At 41.9% G+C, this 21,826-nt stretch overlaps 1 protein-coding gene across 13 annotated transcripts in view; it reads right to left on the reverse strand.

The window, feature by feature from the left end:
- Positions 1 to 1,373: 1,373 nt before the first annotated feature.
- The window catches only part of LOC148850831 (inositol-pentakisphosphate 2-kinase-like), a 51,496-nt gene continuing 31,043 nt past the window's right edge, over positions 1,374 to 21,826 (reverse strand). For 2 of the 13 annotated variants that reach the window (XM_088946381.1, XM_088946384.1), the window contains 4 exons: positions 10,891 to 10,931; positions 8,591 to 9,181; positions 8,014 to 8,177; positions 2,506 to 2,685 (listed from right to left, as the gene is read on the reverse strand). In XM_088946381.1, coding sequence (XP_088802507.1) covers positions 8,022 to 8,177; positions 8,591 to 9,181; positions 10,891 to 10,931 — 788 coding nt within the window. In that variant the 3' untranslated portion in view covers positions 2,506 to 2,685; positions 8,014 to 8,021. Of the gene's footprint in view, positions 1,861 to 2,505; positions 2,839 to 7,978; positions 8,178 to 8,590; positions 9,182 to 10,673; positions 10,785 to 10,890; positions 10,932 to 21,826 lie in introns of those variants that run through there. The other 11 variants (XR_016099555.1, XM_088946378.1, XM_088946376.1 and 8 more) reach the window with 11 other exon arrangements.

Raw genomic sequence — 21,826 nt, forward strand, 5'->3', positions numbered from 1 at the left:
CTTTGGATTCCTGACTTCTGAACCATAATGTTCTTCAATTGTGTTGATATTTAATCCCTGCCAACTATATATATGGACCATGCCCTGATGGAGTTCAACACAAGATTGCGTTCAGATGATTAATTGAACTCCTTTTTTGATAGTCTTTTTTAGAGGGATTGGGATCTCCTACACTTTTCTCGTGCATACTCTGTGACAAGTGTCTTCTTACAGGTGTGTAATATGTGAGTAAAATGCATGAAAAAGTTTACGAGATCTGGAGTTTAGCTATGGAGAAGGAAGCTACCTTTTCCATAGAAATTATACATAAATTGATACATGCCTTAGGATTAGCTGAATGCGATGATTATGAAATTTAGCTGTGGAACCAAAGACAAGGCTTCACACCAGTTATAAATGCAAATTGAGAGGGTAAGTGATTGTGGGCTATATGCCTTTAATGACTGTCATGGTCCGTAGGGTGTTATTATTGGTTCCACAGCTCATTACGCATTAATCTTATTTGGTTGGTATGTCAAAGAAATTTTGGGAAAACTTATGCTGATGGAAAGACATGATACTGAAAATGCTTGAATTAGTTAAACAATTTAGCTATTTAATCGGCTGTGGAACCAATGATAAGGTTTTATGTCACTAATATATATTATATATAATAATAAAAAGTTCGGTTAATTTAATTAACCAAAATTTTAATTCTAAAAACTAAAACCGAAAATCAAAATAATCAAACCGATTTAACCAAAAACTAAAGAAACTAAACCAAAAAAATCAAAACCAAAATTTTCTGAATTAACCGAAATTTTAATTCCAAAAACTAAAACCGAAAATCAAAATAATCAAACCGATTTAACCAAAAACTAAAGAAACTAAACCAAAAAAATCAAAACCAAAATTTTCTGTTCAGTTATTCGGTTTTAACGGAATTATACTCACTCCCTAGTCACGGCAAAGGTATCATATTTTTCTAGTATCGTATGCAGAAGGTTCCCCATCAAATCTAATTAATTCCCAAGGCTTTGAAACCACTTGGAAATAGAACCGGTCAGGAGATCGGTTTCTGGGTCACTGGTCAACCGTTTGGCTCGATCGGTTCAATCTGTGATGTCATAAATAAATTAAAAGCGAAAAATAATTATAAATAATAAAAATAACATAAAAATTAAATAAAATACAGAAAAAAACACAAATTACAGAAAAAAAACATTTAAAACCATCTAAATATAAAATAATAAAATACAGAAAACATAGAAAAAATACAAAAAAAATTCTAAAAATACATAAAAAAAACCAGAAAAGTGCAAAAAATACAGACATAGCAAATAAGCAAGGAGTGAAGGAATTTGAAAAAAAAAAATTAATAAGCAAGGAATTGAAAAAACAAGTTAATAATAGAAATACGATTTGATATACAAACAATAATTAAAAATTGCACATAGCAAATAAGCAAGGAATTAAATAAATATATAATGAATAATGATATAAAAAAGATTTGATTCAAAAAAAACAATTTAAGCAAACCAAAGTTTGTGTGAAGGATGAAGCATTTTATATCTTCACGGTTTCACTGCCACTAGTAGTGGTGGTGTCACGGTGTTGGGCTCACAGAGAGGGGAAAATTGCCGCCGGTGGACTGTAGTTTGGTCGCCGGTGATTGCCGCTGCAACTCCGGCTGATGAGCAGAAAGCTAGAAACAGATTCCCGCAGGCCCGCCGCTGCAAATACTGAAGCCTCTACTGCCTTGCCGCTGTGCCGCTGTAGGTCACTGTTGCAAATACTGCAAAACCTCCTTGCCTCCGTAGGTTGCCGTACATGAAGCCTCTACGGCCGTTGCTGGTCGTCATGAGTCACCGTAGTTCGTCACTGGGAAGGGAAGAACAAAAATGACTTTCATTCATACCCTAAACCTTATGAAAGGATTTGGGACACAAAAGTAATTTTTTTTTTTGTTTTTATTATTTTTTAAATGCAAAAAATACAAAATAAAACCCGCAAACTGCTGCCTGGGCCAAACGGTTTAGTGGTTCGACCACCCAGGTCAGCCGTTTTCTAATCTTTTTAACGGGTTTTTGGATATTAATGGTTTACTGTATAACCGAAATTGGAGACATGAACAGTTCCGGTTTGTCTGGTCCAATCCGGTTTTGAAAACTTTACTAGTTCCCGAGTCATTTCTGCGCATGGCATGAATCATGTTGCTGCGGGCGTCATAATCCACGGTACAAGTCAAAACAGGATACCTTCGGCATAACACAGAAGGATCATTTCTGTTGTATCAACTATCAACATTAACATCCTTGTTTGTATATTAATAACATCCTCCAACCTTCTTTGAATTTTGAAGGGGAAGCACCAAGGAGGCAAGGATCAACCGAGATGCAGTGGAAATGCTTTAAGTCGGGCCCTGATTTGCACCCCTAAGAATTATTTGGTGCTCAAAAGGAGTAAAAAAAAACAAAACTGATTCATTTAAAGAATGCTTTTGTGAGGAGATAAAAGAGAAAGAAAGAGAAAAGAAACCATGTAGCTTCTATTGACATGACAGCATTGTCTTATGGTATTTCTAGTATCTCAGCCAAGTTCAAAATATTGCAACATAAGAGTGCATATGGTATGAAACGTATTGCTTTTTGAACCCACTTAAACATAAGAAACCTCTTCTAACATTTTTATTCTCAACACATCAACCTGAAAAATAACAAAAAAAAAAAAAAAAAGTATCAATACTTTGAACTATGATCTCAGCTAAACATCTTGTTCTCAATTTGTCAACTTGTCATGATAACCATTCGTTTTGGCCTCCCTGGGTGATGAGATGACTAGTTGGTGACTAAGTACCGGCTGTCAACCAAAGAAACAGCGTTCTAAATACAAAATATCGATGAAATTCACAATTAAGTCAATATAGAGAAAAAATACAATAAAATAAGGATAATTAAATTTTTAATCCTGGTTTTACAAACAAAGAAGGGAAGACTGAATAAGCTGATCAGATAGATAATGACAGTCCTTTCAAAAGAACGACAGCAAATTTGACAATTTCATGTGGATCCCTTTGTCTATTGCAATTTCATATCAGCTAAAAGAACAATTTTGTCCCTATATCCCTTGTTTCTATCCAACCACGTACCAGGTACCATCTCAAATGCTTAAAGCAAGCAGTGTGTATATAACAAAACAACAACAAAGGTGCCAACTGGCTCATTGGTTAAGGTCTTTGGCTGGTTGTATCAGAGATTTTTTTTTTTTTTTGAAAAAGGTAAGGCAATATATTAAACCGCAAAAAATATGAATCCCGCTTTGGACATGGTTGGCAGGGTTATGGATTGGGGATGGTAGGGGTGCAACTCAAGCCAGATTTCGTTGGGTTAAGATCAACCCTAATCCAACCTGATCTGTTGAACCCCCAACCCTAACTAATGATGGCAGATTTAACCTTCCAGTGAAATTGCGACACATGGCACCTCGTGACAACTAGGCAAACACCCAGGCAACAACTTACCAAGTTGGTGACCCACCTGGGCACCGGTCTGGCCGGCCTGGCGTGACCTGCACATGGCCTGCATGCGGCTGGCGCGACCTACGCCCGGCCTGCGCGACCTGGCCAACCTGGATCAGCCTAGTACATGATCCGACCTGGCCAACCTAGCCGCCCATAAGACCCCACCGATAAGCTCGGCATGCAAACCCCATGAGCTTGGTAGCTCACCAAGGAGCTCGCCAAGGAGCTCGGTAGCTCACCAAAGAGCTCGCCAAGGAACTAGGCAGCTCGGCATAGCTCCCCCAGGCAGCTCGCCACTTGTATGGCAGCTCAGTACAAGAGTAGTTTGGCGTATCGCAGGAAGATCTCCTACCTGACAACTTGGCCCAGACACCGACCCGCCGACTAACGCAGGCACTGCCCTAACAACCTGGCCTAGGCGCTGACTTAGCTGCCTGACACAAGCGCCAGCCTGACGACCTCGATGAGTTCACCACCGTACCCCGGTTCTGACGGGATGTGACAAGTCTTACCGTTTGGAGGCTTTTCACCCACCTAACCCGCGAGGACTCCAGTATATAAAGACCTCACCAACCAAAGGGGGGGAGGATGGAAAAAATGGAGGTAATCCCTGCTCTCTAGCTCTCTCGTTTCTCCAATATCAACTTCAAAGCTCTCTATAATCAAAGTGCTAACTTAAGCCTCGGAGAGCCCCCGTTGGGAAAATACCCCCGGGTCCTTTGATTCAGTTCTCGCAGGTCCCTCAACTCCCGCCGCCTACAAAGAGGAGGAAAAGGTGGAGTTCTCGCAGGTCCCTCAGCTCCCACCGCCTACAAAGAGGAGGAAAAGGTGGAGTTCTCGCAGGTCCCTCAGCTCCCACTGCCTACAAAGGAAAGAAGACCACCTCATGCAAAGGGCAGTCGAGTTGCGCTGCACCAGGGAGCTCCACCATTCTCTGAGTCACAGGCCGCCTAGTAGGGAGCTTGCCACCAGGTAGCTCTCCACCAGGGAGTTCGCCACCAGGGAGTTCGCCACCAGGCAGTTTGCCACCAGACAGCTCGCCACCAGGGAGCTCACCACCAGGCAGTTCGCCACCAAGGAGTTCGCCACCAGGCAGTTCGCCACCAGGGAGCTCGCCACTAGGCAGTTCGACACCAGGGAGCTCGCCACCAGGCAGTTCGCCCCCAGGCAGTTCGCCACTAAGTAGCTCATCACCAAGGCACGTCATCCTCGGGTCAAATAACGAGGTACTTAGCCAAAAAATTTATACATCACAAAAAATGGTACATGACCAGAAACGGTTACATCAATTGGCGCCGACTATGGGAACACGCTACAAAAAGCTAAGTTCTCATCCTACAAAAGCTAAGTTCTCATCTTACCAAAGCTAAGTCCTCACTTTTTAGAAATTGAAGCTATCGCTTTATAGTTTACATTTTTTATGAACTCAAAGACTATGCAGGGAGTTAACAGACTAAGTAGCTCTATCAACCTTACTTTCAATTCAGATAATGCCTCATCAGTCCTCTCCGCAAGGTCCCCCCTACAAAGATGAGCTCTTCGTGGCTTCCGCGGGAGTTGGCGGCCAACAGACTACATAAGCGCCCTTACCGGTCGAGCCTTCCAAGGCTCCTGTGTGAGCTGGTGACCTAAAGTTAGTAGTGCTGCCCCCGAAGGTCGAGCTCCTAGTAGCTTCTTGTAGGAGTGGGTGACCAGCATTACGAAGCCGATGCAACACAATCATAGCTCGACACCTCACAGGCAAAGCCTACGGGCCACATTACTGCTTAAGACCCAGTCGCCTCTCCGGCACGGGCAAAGTCAAAAAAGAGTAGACTACGAGTCACTCCCAAAGCCTACGAGCCACATTACTGCTTAAGACCCGGTCGCCTCTCCGACACAGGCAAAGTAAAAAAGAGTAGACTACGAGTCACTCCCAAAGCCTACGGGCCACACTACTGCTTAAGACCCGGTCGCCGTCAAAAAAGAGTAGACTACGAGTCACTCCCAAAGTCTACGGGCCACATTACTGCTTAAGACCCGGTCGCCTCTCCAGCATGGGCAAAAGTCAAAGAAGAGTAGACTACAAGTCACTCCAAAGCCTACGGGCCACACTATTGCTAAATACCTAGTCACTTCCTCAGCATGAGCAAAAATCAGCAAAAGTGAACTATAAGTTGCCCCTAGAGCCTAAGGGCTACACTACTGAACTGGCAGAGACCTCCTCACCTTACTGGCAGCTTGCCACATACAGGCAGCTCCCAAAGCCTAAGGAATTGGATCAGCACTTACTAGCTCGTCGACTTACGGGCCAAAAGAAGAAATCTACTCCCTTCGTTGAGTTACTCTCAACTCGGGAGTGGGGGGGCAAATGATGAGGGCAGATTTGGTCCTCCAGTGAAATTGCGACACGTGGCACCTCGTGACAAATAGGCAAACATCCAGGCAACAACTTACCAAGTTGGTGACCCACCCGAGCACCGGTCTGGCTGGCCTGGCGCAGCCTGCGCGACTTGACTGACCTGGATCAACCTAGTACATGATTCGACCTGGCCGACCTAGCCGCCCATAAGACGCCCACCGATAAGCTCGGCATGCATACCCCACGAGCTCGGTAGCTCACCAAGGAGCTCGTCAAGGAGCTCGGTAGCTCATCAAGGAGCCAAGCAGCTCGACAGAGCTCGCCACAAGCAGCTCGGCATAGCTCCCCCGGGCAGCTCGCCACTTGTATGGTAGCTCAGTACAGGAGTAGTTTGGCGTATCGCAGGAAGATCTCCTGCCTGACAACATGGCCCAAACACCGACCCGCCGACTGACACAGGCGCCGCCCTGACAACCTGGCCTAGGCGCCGACCTGGCCGCCTGACACAAGCGCCAGCTTGACGAAATCGGGGAGTTCACCACCGTACCCCGGTTCTGACGGGATGTGACAGTCTTACCGTTTGGAGGCTTTTCACCCACCTAACCCGCGAGGACTCCGGTATATAAAGACCTCACCCCCCAAAGGGGGGATGGAAAAAATGGAGGTAATCCCTACTTTCTAGCTCTCTCGTTTCTCCAATATCATATTCAAAGCTCTCTACAATCAGAGTGTTAACTTAAGCGTCGAAAAGCCCCCGCCGGGAAAATACCCCCGGGTCCTCTGATTCAGTTCTTGCAGGTCCCCGCCGCCTACAAAGAGGAGGAAAAGGTGGAGTTCTCGTAGGTCCCTCAGCTCCCACTGCCTACAAAGGAAAGAAGACCACCTCATGCAGAGGGCAGTCGAGTTGCGCTGCATCAGGGAGCTCCACCATTCTCTGAGTCACAAGCCGCCTAGTAGGGAGCTCGCCACCAGGTAGCTCTCCACCAGGGAGTTTGCCACCAGGGAGTTTGCCACCAGGCAGTTCGCCACCAGGGAGCTCGCCGCTAGGGAGCTCGCCACTAGGCAGTTCGCCACCAGGGAGTTCGCCACCAGGTAGTTCGCCACCAGGGGGCTCACCACCAAGCAGTTCGCCACCAGGGAGCTCGCCACCAAGCAGTTCGCCACCAGGCAGTTCGCCACCAGGCAGTTTGCCCCCAGGCAGTTCTCCACCAGGCAGTTCGCCACCAGGTAGCTCATCACCAAGGCACGTCACCCCCGGGTCAAATAACGAGGTACTTAGCCAAAAAATTTATACATCACAAAAAATGGTACGTGACCAGAAACGGTTACATCACTAACCCAACCAGAAGTTTTCGGATTGGGTTGGCCTGATTTCTCTACATCCTTTTGCCAAGTGTTCTTATTTACTAGACTCAAGTGTTGGGATATTAACCAAAAAAAGTGTTGGGATCAGATTGGCCTCACCTGGCACCCTACATCTCGAGCACTATAAAGTCTTCACGCTTTTCTTGGCTTCTTGCACTTCTCATTTTTAATCCACCGGCCATAATTATGTTTGAAGTCTTATTCATTGGTTAAATAGTTGGGGGTAATTGAGGTTTGTTAATCATAAGTATGATAGTGCAAATTCTATAATTTCTAGTTTTTCTAAGTTTAGTGGGATTTTTCTAATCAATTCTTAGTTCTAGTAGAATTGGCCACCCCTATGTATGTTTAAGTGCAAGGACGTGGCAATTAATATTGAAGTAAAATTTGTTTGCATATTGTGCTTATGGTGAATGATTCCCATAGACCCTAGAGTGATATTAGGTGCTTGTTGAGTGACACCTGATTTGTTCTCTTCATTTCTATCTGATTTGTTCCCTTAATTTCCTTTATTTTAACTCAATCTTATTCATAAGATATTTCCACATTCAAAACAATTGTTATCCTATTTCCTCTATTCACTCCAATCATCGTATTTCCTCTCTTCTTTAGATCCTAGACTACAACCCTTGTCATGGTAACAGTTGGGCATAAAAACAGTAGAGTGAGAAAGAAAAATGACCACTTTAAAAGTTTCCAACATTTTCTTTTTTGAATAATCAACTCCAAAAGTAATTTGCTAAAGGATGCGCAAACAAACTATTTTTCATTACCTCTACAATCTTAGCCCAAGATTTTTTTTGGGTACCTGTTGGATCAAATTCCAGCAGCTTCAGAACGCTCCATGCTTTTAGTGTCAGATATCCTATGTTCCTTATTCATTTGATTGTAGCAGCTCACTATCTTCCGGTCTAATTCATAGTAGTAAAGCATCTTCTTCAAAGGTTTCAAATCTAGGTCAATGAAATTAACCTACAAGAAATTTCAACTGAAATGAGATCTCAATGCAGTCAAAAGGATGTAGCTTCTTTTAGATAAAATTTACCTACAAGTGTGAGAATGTGGTTTCGAGTCTGAGGATGTCCACTTTGTGCAAAAAAAATGCCAAAGGTTAGGACTCTATTCAGTGTACCTCTCCAAAGACCCTGGATGGCTGGGATTGGGTAATGGCCTTCTTTTCATTCATATCAATCAATGAACAGAAAGATTCCACATATTTTAAAACAACGAGTCTTCCAGAAATTCTAGTGAAGAATTTAAAATGCATTTGGGCTAAAAGGAATTTACAGGACAACTATGACAAAAGCAAATCCAAAAATTAACAGTTGGTAACTGATAACAACCACATAAAGTAACATCCAATGAAGCTTGGAAGATTTTCTTACCTTGTAATCAAAATTTTGGTTAATCGTTTCTAGGCATACAGTGCGATGCGAGAGACTTGGATCCCCATCCTCCCTTGGTCTAAAGCTAATCATAAGACTACAATCCTTTGCAGTTGCTGCAACCAAATAGTCTCTAACAATCTTTAGGCTTTCTTCCAAAGAAATAGAATGTAGACTATGTGAGAGTTCCCTAACAGCCAAATCTCTACATGCCACACAAGGCTGGGAAACAATGTTGTAATATGCATGAATTGCCCCTTCTATGTCCAATAAATCAAGCTTCTGGGCTTCCAGAAGTCGATCCAGTACTCCTGATCTGAAAATTGCCTCTGCTACAAGCTGCAGAAAACTTGCTGTGCGCAGACCATAGTCTGCCCGGATTATGCCCTCCATCTTATCCTCAAATGACTCACCCATCACAAAATCAGTGCTATCTCTTCCACCTCCCAAGCCACCAAAAATGAGAGAGCCATTTAGGAATATGCGAAAATTGTTCTGAGGTGTGGTAAAGAGTGCCTTGATAGCTTTATGAATTCTCTCACTATATCCAGAGAATAAATCAAGTGGATCATATTCACTTATCTGGGATATCTGAGATACAAATTAGAGCATGTCAATATGCAGGTTTGATGAAGAAATTCAAGGGAGGTAGTCAAGAAGAGATACATGACTGTTGATGCCTCAAACAAGTTTAATCAATATGAAATGAAGAGAGGTAACTAAATTATTGCAGTAACCAATGTTTTGGAGGCCATAAGTTTCCAGTTCTAGTTATTCCCGGTTTAACTGGGTGGTTAAATTTCAAAACTAACTGAACTAGATGATTTTTATTTTTCCGGATTGGGGCTGGGTTTAGTTTTCAAAACATTGGCAGAGGCAGGCAACCAGAGCCAAGAAAAATGATGTGGAATTTACACATCTTATAATAAATACTGCAGTACTCTGGAATATGCCAAAGGAAGTTGATCTTATTGTTCCACAATTCATAGTAATGTTCTGAAAATCATAATCGTATCGTAAATCATAGAGAAAATTGAATCAAATCAAATCGAATTGTGAATTGTATCATAAATCATAAAGTTATTTCTATTTTTTACAAATTTGTCAAAAAATTAAATATACATATGCTTAAAGGCTAAATCTATATAGAAAAGTGTTCTACCCTATTTATAAGTCATATTTACCATATATGTACCTAAAACAATAGAATTTACCACTTATACAATAGAAGTCTAAGATGATATAATCAAGTTTAACTTGAGGCCCCATTCGCTTTTCGTTAAGTTACTTACCCGGGTAAGTTTTTCCTGGGAAACACTTACCCAGGTAAGTGTATTTACCCATGTTCTTTTATTTCCCAAGTAAAAAAGAAAATGACCATTTTTGTCCCATTCAAGTGTTGGAAACTTTCCCCCCTGGTGGGAAAGTTATTTACCCACCTAGGAGATGGGTATCACTTACCCGGGTAAGTAATACCCAAGAAAATAAACTTTCCTTGGTCCCCACATTAATCTGAAAAAAGAACATGGGATTCTTGGTCAATGGGAACCAAACTCCCATTAACCAACTTTCCCCTCTCTCAAAATCCAAAAAAAGAACGCCCCCTGAAAGCCAAATAATCAACATACAATGTCTCTTTATTCAACATATGATAGAAAATAAACTCAATATATGGACTTAAATAACGTAAATAAATCAATGTCTAGTAAAGTCTTTAAAAACAGTCACCCTTGACAAAACTAAATATAATCAAAACAAAATAACAAAGTAGAGAACTAATTCTTAATTGAATTGATTTGAACCACAACGAATTGTATAAATCGTAAGATTCAAACAAAAAATTGCAAGATTTTTGCAGAAAAGGATTCAGACATAAGATTCAAATCAAAACCCTTGGGGTTCATGATTCAAATCATAAATTGTAAGATTTTAACAACATTGCTTCATGGATATTTCCTTGTACTTTAACTCATTTTGTATTTTGAGGAAAAAACACTTATGATCCAAATTAACACTTTGACAGAAAATCTTAGAAAAACCTAATCTGTATAAGAACAACATTAAATCTGAGAGAAAACACAACCTCTCCTTCATGATGCTTCAAAACTTGATGCATTCTAAAACGAGTTATATTTCGTTTAATAAAATTTCCCTCAGCTATGAATCTTGAAGATGGAAGAAAACCACATTTGGGCTGTGCCATCAAACACAGAGATAAACAAAATGAAAATGAAAAAGTTATTTTGAGCAATGGAAGAATCAACTGAAAAAAGAAAAAAGATATCAACAGTAGGAAGCACCTTTATTTCCACGGATATGCATGGCTCCTCTTTGAGAATACCTGAAGTGATGAAGGAAAAGAGATATTTTTTAACACCACGCTGAAAACAATAGACATGAATAGAAATATCTTAATTAATTATATAATAATGCAATATTGGCCTAATACTGTGTGGAATGACCTAATGATTTCTAAGGTTTTATTTAGTCTCCATGGGAGACCTGTCCCCAATGCAACCAATGTCTATAAACCCCTTGTCTAGATAAGGCATCAGCTAGACCATTGACCAATCTCTTTACCCAGTTGAAAGATGTTCCTATCTCCCTAGCCAAGCATATCACCTCTCTTATGATGTGCCTGTACATCTAAGGTCTTTCCTTTTTGTGTTTTAATCCATCCCACCACCACCTTAAAGTTCCCCTCACAAACAAGGTTATTATAGTTGAGGGGCTTTTCCATTCTTAAACCTTATAATACTGCTAACATTTTATCCCTAGTTTGACCTTATAATTTCCACAACTAATTGGAAATATGTTCCTAGACTCACTTTGCTTTTACAAACTGTTCCCCATTTGATCAAGTGATCCCTTTTCTTCTAAGGTTTGTTGCCTGAACATATTTCAGAGGAGGCTTAATATGGCATATCCATTATCATTTTAAACATAGAAATTCAGAAAACAATAGAGAACTGGAGATATGATCAACTCAAATTAGCCTTATGCCTTAACCCCAACTATTTGTGTCAGCTATATGAATCCTGTCCTAACATCATCCTATCTCAAAAGCCATCTTTTCTATAAAAAAAAAGGGTCCCTAGATCATTTTTTACCACTTCAGTCCATGTTTTCATTGGTCTTCTCCTTACTCTTTTAGAGGTTTCTACTTGTACCACATCATTCCTCATTGATGTAATCATTGGTTGTCTATGCACATGAACAAACCATCTCAGTCAACTTTCCCTCTTGTCACCAATTGTGTCTACTGGCTACTCCTAAGTCCTCTCTAATGCATTCATTTCTGACTATGTCCTTTCTAGTCTCGCCACTCATCTATCTCAGAATCCACATCTGAGCCAAACTCATTTTCTGAACATGTTTCTTGGAAACATGATCATTAACAAAATATATATTTCACATGTATAAATTACCAACACAAGTACACTGGGGCTGAGGGATTCCCTATAACTACACCATACCTAGAACTCAAATCTTATGTCCATCTATTAGTTATCATGATTAAGGATAGAAGGGGTATTCTTATGCCATTAAGTCAGTGGTGAGCAAAACAGAAGGGTAATAGTGCAACACAGTTGTTTTTTAAGCAAATAAGGTTGCAGGGTTCTGAATTGTGAAAAGGAGTGAAACAGGTGGTGAAAGAGAGCTACTGTGGTTTAACTAGACCTCTTTATGGGCTAGGTAGCCCAACAGCTCGGCCCGGTCATGGTTAGGTTTGGACATATTCTTAGGCCTGCAGACCCGGGCTTGGGCCCTATAATCTAAGCCCAACTTTTTTTTGGGCCGGGCTTGGGATTTCACAAAAAAACCCCGCCTGGCATATTTTATATAATATATATATATATATATATATATATTTCTAACCCTAATGCTTAATCCCATTTTCCTAATTTTCTCATTCACCTCAACTCTTTGTTCGAAGTTTGAACTCCAAGCTTGGAGGCTTGGAGCATTTCTTCCCTTCCACAGTGGTAGCTGACGACATCACCTATAGCAGTGACCGGAGAGGCAACAAAAATCTTCTTTTGAGTTCTGACTTTGAGTATGCAGACCATCCAGCAAGGCGACGACAGCTTCTCAAGTCTATGAAACTGTTCTCTGGTCTCCAGTTTCCAGTCCACCCTATTCCATCCTCTTCCAATGGCGGTTGGTGGCAGGCAACGATGACATCCTCCTCTTACACAACGAGCGGCAACAGTTGACCCTCCTATCTCTGGTTCTCAGTCCCTCCTAGCCAACGGCGAGATTTAACCCTTCCCAATTCCAACTTCCAAGATGCCAGCACCAATATCCTCATTCCCCAGTCCTCACAATCAGGTTTAATTCGTTTCTCTCTCTCCCTCCCTCCCCCCTAGCCGACAAGTGGCAACATTTGACCCTCCTATCTCTGGTTCTCAGTCCCTCCTAGCCGATAATGAGATTTAACCCTTCCCAGTTCCAACTTCCAAGCGGCCAGCACCAATATCCTCATTCCCAGTCCTCACAATCAGGTTTAATTCGTTTCTCTCCCTCCCTCCCTCCCTCTTCCCAATTCATCGACCTGTCAAATGTTTATGGTTTGCTCCAAGCCTCCAATCAAATGTGTTGGGTCCTGTTTTATTCAAGTAGTTTATTGAAATGGAATTTTTTATTGGTGATTTTCATGCTTGAATTACAGTGGAGAAAAAAGAAAACTAAATTTCACATTACTAGATTAATATTGGCTTTCTCTTTGTATTTTAGTTTAAATGATGATTAATGATACTAGGTGAAGGCAATTGGTCAATGGAACTCTACTTGAATTGAACCAGAAGGATCAAACTTTGGTTGTGAAGCTGCATTAAGCCTTTCCATGAACAGAATTGAAAAATAATGGTACAGGTGCTAAAATTTCCAATTTACAGATCAGGCTTCGGGCTTTTATGAGGGTCGGGCTCAGGCTCAAGATATAAGCCCATTGGTTGGGCCGGACTCGAGCTTGGGCCTCAATATATTATGTTGATAAAGAGTAAAAGCCCGGCCCGGCCCAGCCCATGAACAGATCTAGGTTTAACTAGGGTAATAAATATTGGGCAATATATGGATGAGATTTCCCAGATTGATTCTGGTCTCAACATCACAAGTAACATGCTGCATTTAATATATACAGGAAATTAAAAAACTAGAAAATGAAAGAAATAAAAGAATAAGTACTGTTAAAACACTAAAAAATGTAACACAAACATCATAATAATAATACTCCAAACAAGAGTTGCCAAACTATGATTAACCTTTTCTTGTCTTGCCAGTTTGCACCTCAGGTATGGAACCATTTTTTCCTCCTTTTTAGGGGATCATGGTTGCTTTCATCATCCATATACTGAATGGATTCTTTCTCACAATAAAAGCAGAAAATATTGTATCAGATTACTAGAGCAGTGATCTTGTGGAGTGAAAGTAACTGTAGGATATTTGAGAATAAGGAATAGAACATACACTTATTGATTGATCTCACTATGGTAAGAATCATCAATTGGGTTTTGACCAGCAATGAATTCAAAAGGGTCAGTAAATATGATCTGTTGAAAGAATGGTATTTCGTGGCAAGCTTCTCCAACAGGAGACAACAAAGCAAAAGGGAATGGGAAGCACCAGAGGGGCAGAACACAATTGACTCCTGATAAGAACCTGGGAGCTTCACGAATTGGGGGAGTTGTTAGAGACAATAGAGGAAACAGTCCTCTAAGCTTTTCTGGGCCTGCCGATGTTGGGCATTCTTTAAAGGAAGAGTTCTTAGCACTAATGCAAGGTCTAAAACTTTCCTTATCTGGATGCACAGAGTTCATTGTTGAAGGCGATTGTCAACAGAAGCTAGTTATAAGCTAGTTAAAGGCTAGGAAAGGTACCTTGGACACTTAGGTTTCTAACTAGAAACTAGAGAAGCTAGAGCTCTGGCTGCCAACCTCATTCAGTTGGACATCTAAATCTGTCAAAAGTCTAGCTGATCTCCTAGACAAATCAGGAGTCACAAGGAGCAATCTTGTATGGGGAATGACCTGGAATGACCCGGGTAAGTTAATCCGTTACTGTTAATCAGAGTATAATTCATAACAGGTGTTTTCACATTATTTTACGACCATTATAACTGGAACACATGTATTGGTGAGAAGCCAGAGACACAACTTCCAATATGGACATCTCGTTCAAATGGATCCAAAGGTCAGCCAACTCCCTATACAAGGAATGAAAAGTGTTATGATTCGGCTTGCCTTGGAGTTCTATCTGTCTGAGATCAGTTATGTAGAAAGAGGTAGAAAGGTGGAAGAAAGAGAGAAAGAGAGAAAGGAGAAAATCTGGTTCGAACTAGAAGTCTCAAGTCAGTTCTCCCAGTCGGCCAGACAGTACTTTTATTATTAAAAAATAATTGAAAAGAATATGTGTCCTTATTTAAGTAAGGAGCACTGGTTCTAACACAACATTACAAATCAGCAACATTAATCTAGGTATAAAGACAGAAATACCCCTATGCTAACACTCCCCCTCAAGCTGGTGAGTATATATCATATACTCCCAGCTTGTTACATATGTAGTCCACTCTTCCCTGACTCAAGCCTTTTGTAAATAAGTTTGCCCACTGGTTTCCTGTATTAACATATGTAGTGTCTAGCTCTCCATTCAGCATCTTCTCCCTCACAAAGTGACAGTCAACTTCAATGTGCTTAGTTCTTTCATGAAACACCGGATTAGAGGAAATATGAACTGCAGCCTGATTGTCACAATAGAGCTTCATTGGAGTGTTGATGTTGTACCCTACTTCCTGTAGAAGGTTCCTTAGCCACACTAATTCACAAGCGGTGTGCGCCATAGCCCTATATTCTGCTTCTGCACTACTTCTTGCCACAACCGTCTACTTCTTACTTTTCCATGTCACCAGGTTACCTCCCAAGAAAGTGCAATAGCTTGTGGTAGACCGCCTATCAGACAGAACCGGCCCAGTCAGCATCAGAATACCCTTCTATTTCAAGTTTGCTGCCACTCTTGTATATCAGACCGCGACTCGGAGCCCCTTTTAAATAACTCACAATTCTCAGAACTGCATTCCAATGAGGAATCAGAGGTTTTTGCATGAACTGGCTTACCACACTAACCGCAAATGAGATGTCTGGTCTAGTAATGGTTAGGTAGTTCAGTTTACCCACAAGTCGTCAGTATCTGCCAGGGTCTTCAAACACTTCGCCCATATCACTGCTTAACCTGGTATTTGTGTCCATAGGTGTTTCAGTTGGTTTAGAACCCAACAAGCCTGTTTCTTCCAGCAAATCAAGCACATATTTCCTCTAGCAAAGATTAATACCATACTTGGATCTTGCTACCTCTGTCCCCAAGAAATATTTCAGTTTACCAAGATCCTTTGTCTGAAAATGATCCTGCAGATAAGTCTTCAGCCTGTCAATACCCATGTTATCATTCCCAGTAATAACAATATCATCTACATACACCACCAACAGTATTTTTCCTCCCGGAGAGTCATGACTAAATACAGAATGATCAACTTTGCACTGTTTCTACCAAACTTCTTTACTACCTCACTGAACCTACCAAACCATGCTCGAGGAGACTGTTTAAGCCCATATGTAGCCTTCCTTAGTCTGAACACCTTACCATCCTCCCCCTGAGCAACAAACCCTGGAGGTTGCTCCATGTAGACCTCTTCGAGTAAGTCACCATGCAAAAAGGCATTCTTGATATCAAGCTGATATAGCGACCAATCATACATGGCTGCAAGAGATATCACAACACGAACTGACCCTATCTTAGCAAAGTGAGAAGGTCTCTGCGTAGTCAATACCATAGGTTTGAGAGTACCCTTTTGCAACCAATCGTGCTTTCAGGCGTTCAACACTACCATCAGGCAGATACTTAATCGTATAAACCCATTTACAACCAACAGCTTGCTTCCCAGGAGGAAGAGCAGTGAGGTCCCAAGTATGATTATGATGAAGGGCAGAGAGTTCTTCTTCCATCACTTGGCACCACCCTGGAAAGGCAAGGGCTTCCTGGACATCCTTAGGGACAACAACTGATGATAACAAGGTGACAAACTGGCGATGGGAGGCGGAAAGGTGAGTAAGTGAAACATAATTAGAAATAGGATGAAGGGTGCAAGTGCGTTTACCTTTCCGCAAGGCAATGGGGAGATTAAGCTCAGATGCTGAGTGCGGGTCTGGTGCTGGATCTATCGATGGAGATGTAGCCAGAGGAGTAGTAGCTGGTACGCATGGGCAATGTGTATACACATGACGGATGGGTGGGCATTCAACAGGTGGTGGCACCAGAGGCAAGGGTTTGGTCACGGCTGGAACAAGGGGAAGAGGGTCAGCAACGGGAAGTGGAAGAGGAGGAAGTGATGAGGAGAATGAAGCATCACCGGACCCCAAAAAGAATGGAGTAGACTCAAAGAAGGTGACACATCAGCACACACAAAGGACCGTCGAGAACTAGGATGGTAACACCTATACCCTTTCTAGGTCCGAAAATAGCCAAGGAAGATGCACTTAAGAGAACGAGCATCGAACTTGTCATTCCCAGGACCCAGATTATGGACGGAGCAAGCACACCCAAATACCCTAGGCGTAAGAGGAAACGGAGACAAAGCGGGAAACAAGACCGTAAATGGAGAATGACCATCAAGGATGAACATGGGCATCCGATTAATCAGAAAGCAAGAGGTAAGCACTGCATCACTCCAAAAGGGTTTGGGAACATGCATGTGATGCATTAGGGACCGTGCGGTTTCTAGGAGATGGCGATTCTTTCCCTCAGCCACCCCATTTTGTTGTGGGGTGTAGGTACATGAGGTCTGATGTATAATGCCGTGTTGGTCCAGGTATTCTTGAAATGATGAGGATAAATATTCACGATCATTATCAGAACGGAAAACTTTGATGTGGGTACCAAATTGATTACGAATCTCAACATAAAATTTCTGAAAATTGGTAAACAATTCACTTCTTTCTTTCATTAGATAGAGCCACGTCATCCTTGAAAAATCATCTACAAAAATGACAAAATATCTGTATCCATTATATGACATCACTTTATAAGGACCCCAAACATCTGAATGAATTAACGAAAAAGGACTCGACACACAGTTATCAACCCTAGAACTAAAGGGAACACGATGGTGTTTCCCAAACTGACACGACTCACAATCCAAAACAGAAAGCTGACTCAAAGACGGAATCAAAGACTTCAAAACTTTTAGCGACAGATGACCAAATCGGCAGTGCCACTGGAGAGGAGAAAGGGATGACTGGAGAGTTGTTGAAGTTCTGCCACCACCGTCAATAATTCAGTCCACCAGCTTCATGCCCTCCACCAATCTTCATCCTCGTCTTGAGATCCTGAAAAACACACATAGAAGGATAAAAAGTAATGGAGTAGTTAAGTGATTTGGCCAGCTTACTAACAGACATAAGATTAAAAGGCAATTTAGAATCATACAAAACCGAGGAGAGGGATACAGAGTCTAGGTCAACATTACCAACACCACAAATTGAGGATGTGGAACCATTAGCAAGGGTGACAGATTGTGATGCTAAGCAATGAGATAAGGAAGAAAACACACCTGGAATTCCAGTCATGTGATCGGAGGCTCCAGAGTCAATGATCCAGGGATTGGGTGTGGATGGCAGACAAGCCATACCTGAGTGAGCGAAAGTCGGCGTGTTTTGCTATGACTGGATAAACCTCTCATATTCATCACGGGGAACCTCACCATCTCCTTCACGGGACCATCTGTGGATGTAGGAGGTATCTGATTAAATGAATGATTCTCTTATCTAAAGTTGGAACTAGAGTCACTGGTCGCAGCATAATTGGCCCAGGTTGAGGGTGGACCATGTAGATCATAACAATAGTTAATGGTATGTCCATCCTTACCACAATGAGTGCACTTCCTCGGACCTAAGCCACGTCCTCTACCACGGGCTCCCCCTGAATCTCTGCCCCCAGTACGAGCACCACCACAATTATAAGTAGGCCCACCATTGCCACTGAGCTCCCCGAGCTCCACCTCTAGCACCACGGCCTCTCGATACAGCAAAGGCAGATCTATCTGAGATATTAGAATTCTCAGTAGATCCGATAGAAATCCTCCGAAGTCGAGCAAATACCTCTTCTAAGGAGGGGAGAGCTGATCCTCCTAATATCTGAGCTCGTACTGGTTCATATTCAGACTTCAGTCCCACCAAAAATCTAGTCACATCAAGTTGTTCTCTCTGTTGTTGCTGGATCTTGACATCAGAAGTGAAAGGGTGATAGACATTCAACTCATTGCGTATGTTTCTCATGCTGGCATAATACTCCTCAAGACTTTGATTGCCCTGTTGCAGATTAAAGTACTCTTGATACAACTGATATACTCTGGTTGTATTGTCCTGACCCAAATACAATTTCTTCGCATGGTCCCACACATCTTTGGCAGTGTCAAGAAACATGAAGTTTACACTAATCCTGGGTTCCATACTATTCCACAACCATGTGATGATTTGAGCATCCTCTTGTTCCCAGTCTTCATACTCGTGAGAGTCAGTGGAGGGTTTCTCCTCTCTTATGTGTTTTACCTTCTTCTTTGCCTTCAGAAAGACTTCGACGGATTTAGCCCAAGGCACATAATTCTCTCCATTTAGTTTAATGGAGGTCATCTGAACATTCAGGTAATCTATAGGCACCATCACATTAGGTTTACAATCACTGTTATCTCCCATTCTATTATCACCAATTCTGCACACTTGCTGAATTCTATTACCACTGAATTCTGCACACTGCACACAACTAGATCACACTCATCACACTGATTTCAGCACTTGTTGTTGCTGAAAAGTGTGCTCTTTACACCACAAACCCTACCCCTATGGCTACCTAAAATCTCACCACTATATGATCACAACTCTTCCTTTGAAATACACAAAAACCAGCATAAACCCTAGCACACTACTGTCTGAAACCCTAGCATATGGTCTGAAACACACTTCCTATTTGATCCATAACAGATATCATGCACAGAAATCTCTTACCTTATCACTGAAGAAACAACAACACGAGCAGGAAATCAATCCACACAAGACAGCCACTACACCACACAGATTGGCCCTCTATTCTTCATCAATTAGGGGGGGGGGGGCGATCTTAGAAATCACAGCAACCGACCACACAAGACCTGACTGGAGGCATAGAAACCTCCACGGGAAGAGGGCGATCACTCCTTTTCAGCCCTTTCCCTTATCTCCAGTCGAATGCAGAAAAATCAAGAGAAACCCTAGATAGGGTGCGCAGAGAATAGAAATCTAGGCAGATTCAAGTAGCTCTGATACCATGTTATGATTCGGCCTGCCTTGGAGTTCTATCTGTCTGAGATCGGTTATGTAGAAAGAGGTAGAAAGGTGGAAGAAAGAGAGAAAGAGAGAAAGAGAGAAAGGAGAAAATCTGGTTCGGACTGGAAGTCTCAAGTCAATTCTCCCAGTCGGCTAGACAGTACTTTTATTATTAAAAAATAATTGAAAAGACATATGTGTCCTTATTTAAGTAAGGAGCACTGGTTCTAACACAACATTACAAATCAGCAATATTAATCTAGGTATAAAGACAGAAATACCCCTACGCTAACAGAAAGGTTGGAGTAATATTGTGTGATATCCCTTCATGCATACTTCATTAACATTGTATTTACTCATGTATTTCTGCTTACCTTTCCAACATTGGAAGGTCTTGGAAAAAGTGTTCAATGTTCTTTGATCATCTTTATTCTGGATTAGTAAAGCCTCCACAATCTTGTTAAGATTAAAAATGTTAGGTTGAAGGTTTTGTATGTATGGATGATTCGGCTGATAAGAGTTCTTATTAGCCTGTATTTGAGTTTAAGTTGTTATGTATTGGGCCTGTGTTAATGGGCCTAAGTCTGTTTAGTGTTTTAAGTTGTCTGGGTGTCCCATCACTAATCAGGGGCATCCCAGTCATTTCATGTAACATTGTACTGTACTTTAATATAAATAACAGTACTGTCGACTGGGAAGACAAGTTCGACATTTTCATCATCTCTTCTTCTTCTTCTCTTTTCTGCTACTTCGGCTACAGTAGTTTAGCTTTCATGGTATCAGAGCATTAGCTTCTTCCTGGTTTCAGCCGGCGCACACTTTCTTCTCTTGCTGTCTTTTCATCTTCTCTCTTCCTTTTCTGGGTTGCTACAGTAAAGACCTAGGGGTGTAAGAGAGTAAAGCAAGTTCGAACCTAGGGTTTCTCTTGGTTGTAGGACTCAAGGGAAGTAAGACCCAGAAGTAGATGTCCTACTAGGTTATTTCCAGCAAATAGTAGCTATTTGGCTACTAAGAGAGGTCTGTATAGGACAGACCTAGTTGAGGACTGATTTCAGCAGTCCTAACACTAGCCGAAAGGGGGAGAGCTTCCTCTACAGTTGCAGCTTCAGTGCTCCAGCAAGACTTGCACAGACTTAGCTTCTTCTACAGAGCCCACTGTTCACTTGCTACTGTTGCAGCCTCGAACTGTTCACTTGCTACTATACCCGAACTGTTGCAGTTTCGGTTCAGCCCAAGTGAAGTCTATCTAGTGTTCTACCAGCACTGTGAACACTTCTACCAGCATAGCAAAGTGGTAAACAGCTCCAAGTTCAGGTTGGTTATCAGTCCGAAATCCCTCACCACTGCTGTGAGATTACCTAGGGAGATGCCAGCTCCAGATTGTTCAGCACTGTGAACCCTAGTTGAGGACTGATGTCAGCAGTCCTAGTATTGGCCGCAAGGAGGGGCACTCTCTTTACAGTTGCAGTACTCGAAGTTCAAGTGGAGTCTGCATAGCACAATAGTTGAGAATCCTTAGCTTCAGGTCGGTTACCAGTCCAGAACTCCTTGCTTGCTGCTGTAACTGAACTGTTTCAGAACTGTGACAGTCTCGGCAAGTCTGAAACAGTGTCAAGTGCTGTCAGAACCTGCTGTGATCATTTCGGCTAATCAGAATCTGCTCCAGAACTGGTTCAGAACCTTCAGAACTGCTTCGGCTAGTCTTAATCAGTGTCACCTGCACAGTGGCTGCAGTCAAGATGTCTTCAATACCCAGAAAAGTTTCTTCTAGAGATAACAGGCCTGCGGCAAGTGGGAATCTTGTTACCAGCAACAATGATGACAACTCACAATATACACCAACAGTGTCTCCTTCTCCTATGGGACAGGTTGCTGATTCCTCTGGAAC

Source organism: Nelumbo lutea, chromosome 5, assembly GCF_056320005.1.
Source record: "Nelumbo lutea isolate HS-2025 chromosome 5, American lotus-T2T, whole genome shotgun sequence".
Taxonomy (NCBI): Eukaryota; Viridiplantae; Streptophyta; class Magnoliopsida; order Proteales; family Nelumbonaceae; genus Nelumbo; species Nelumbo lutea.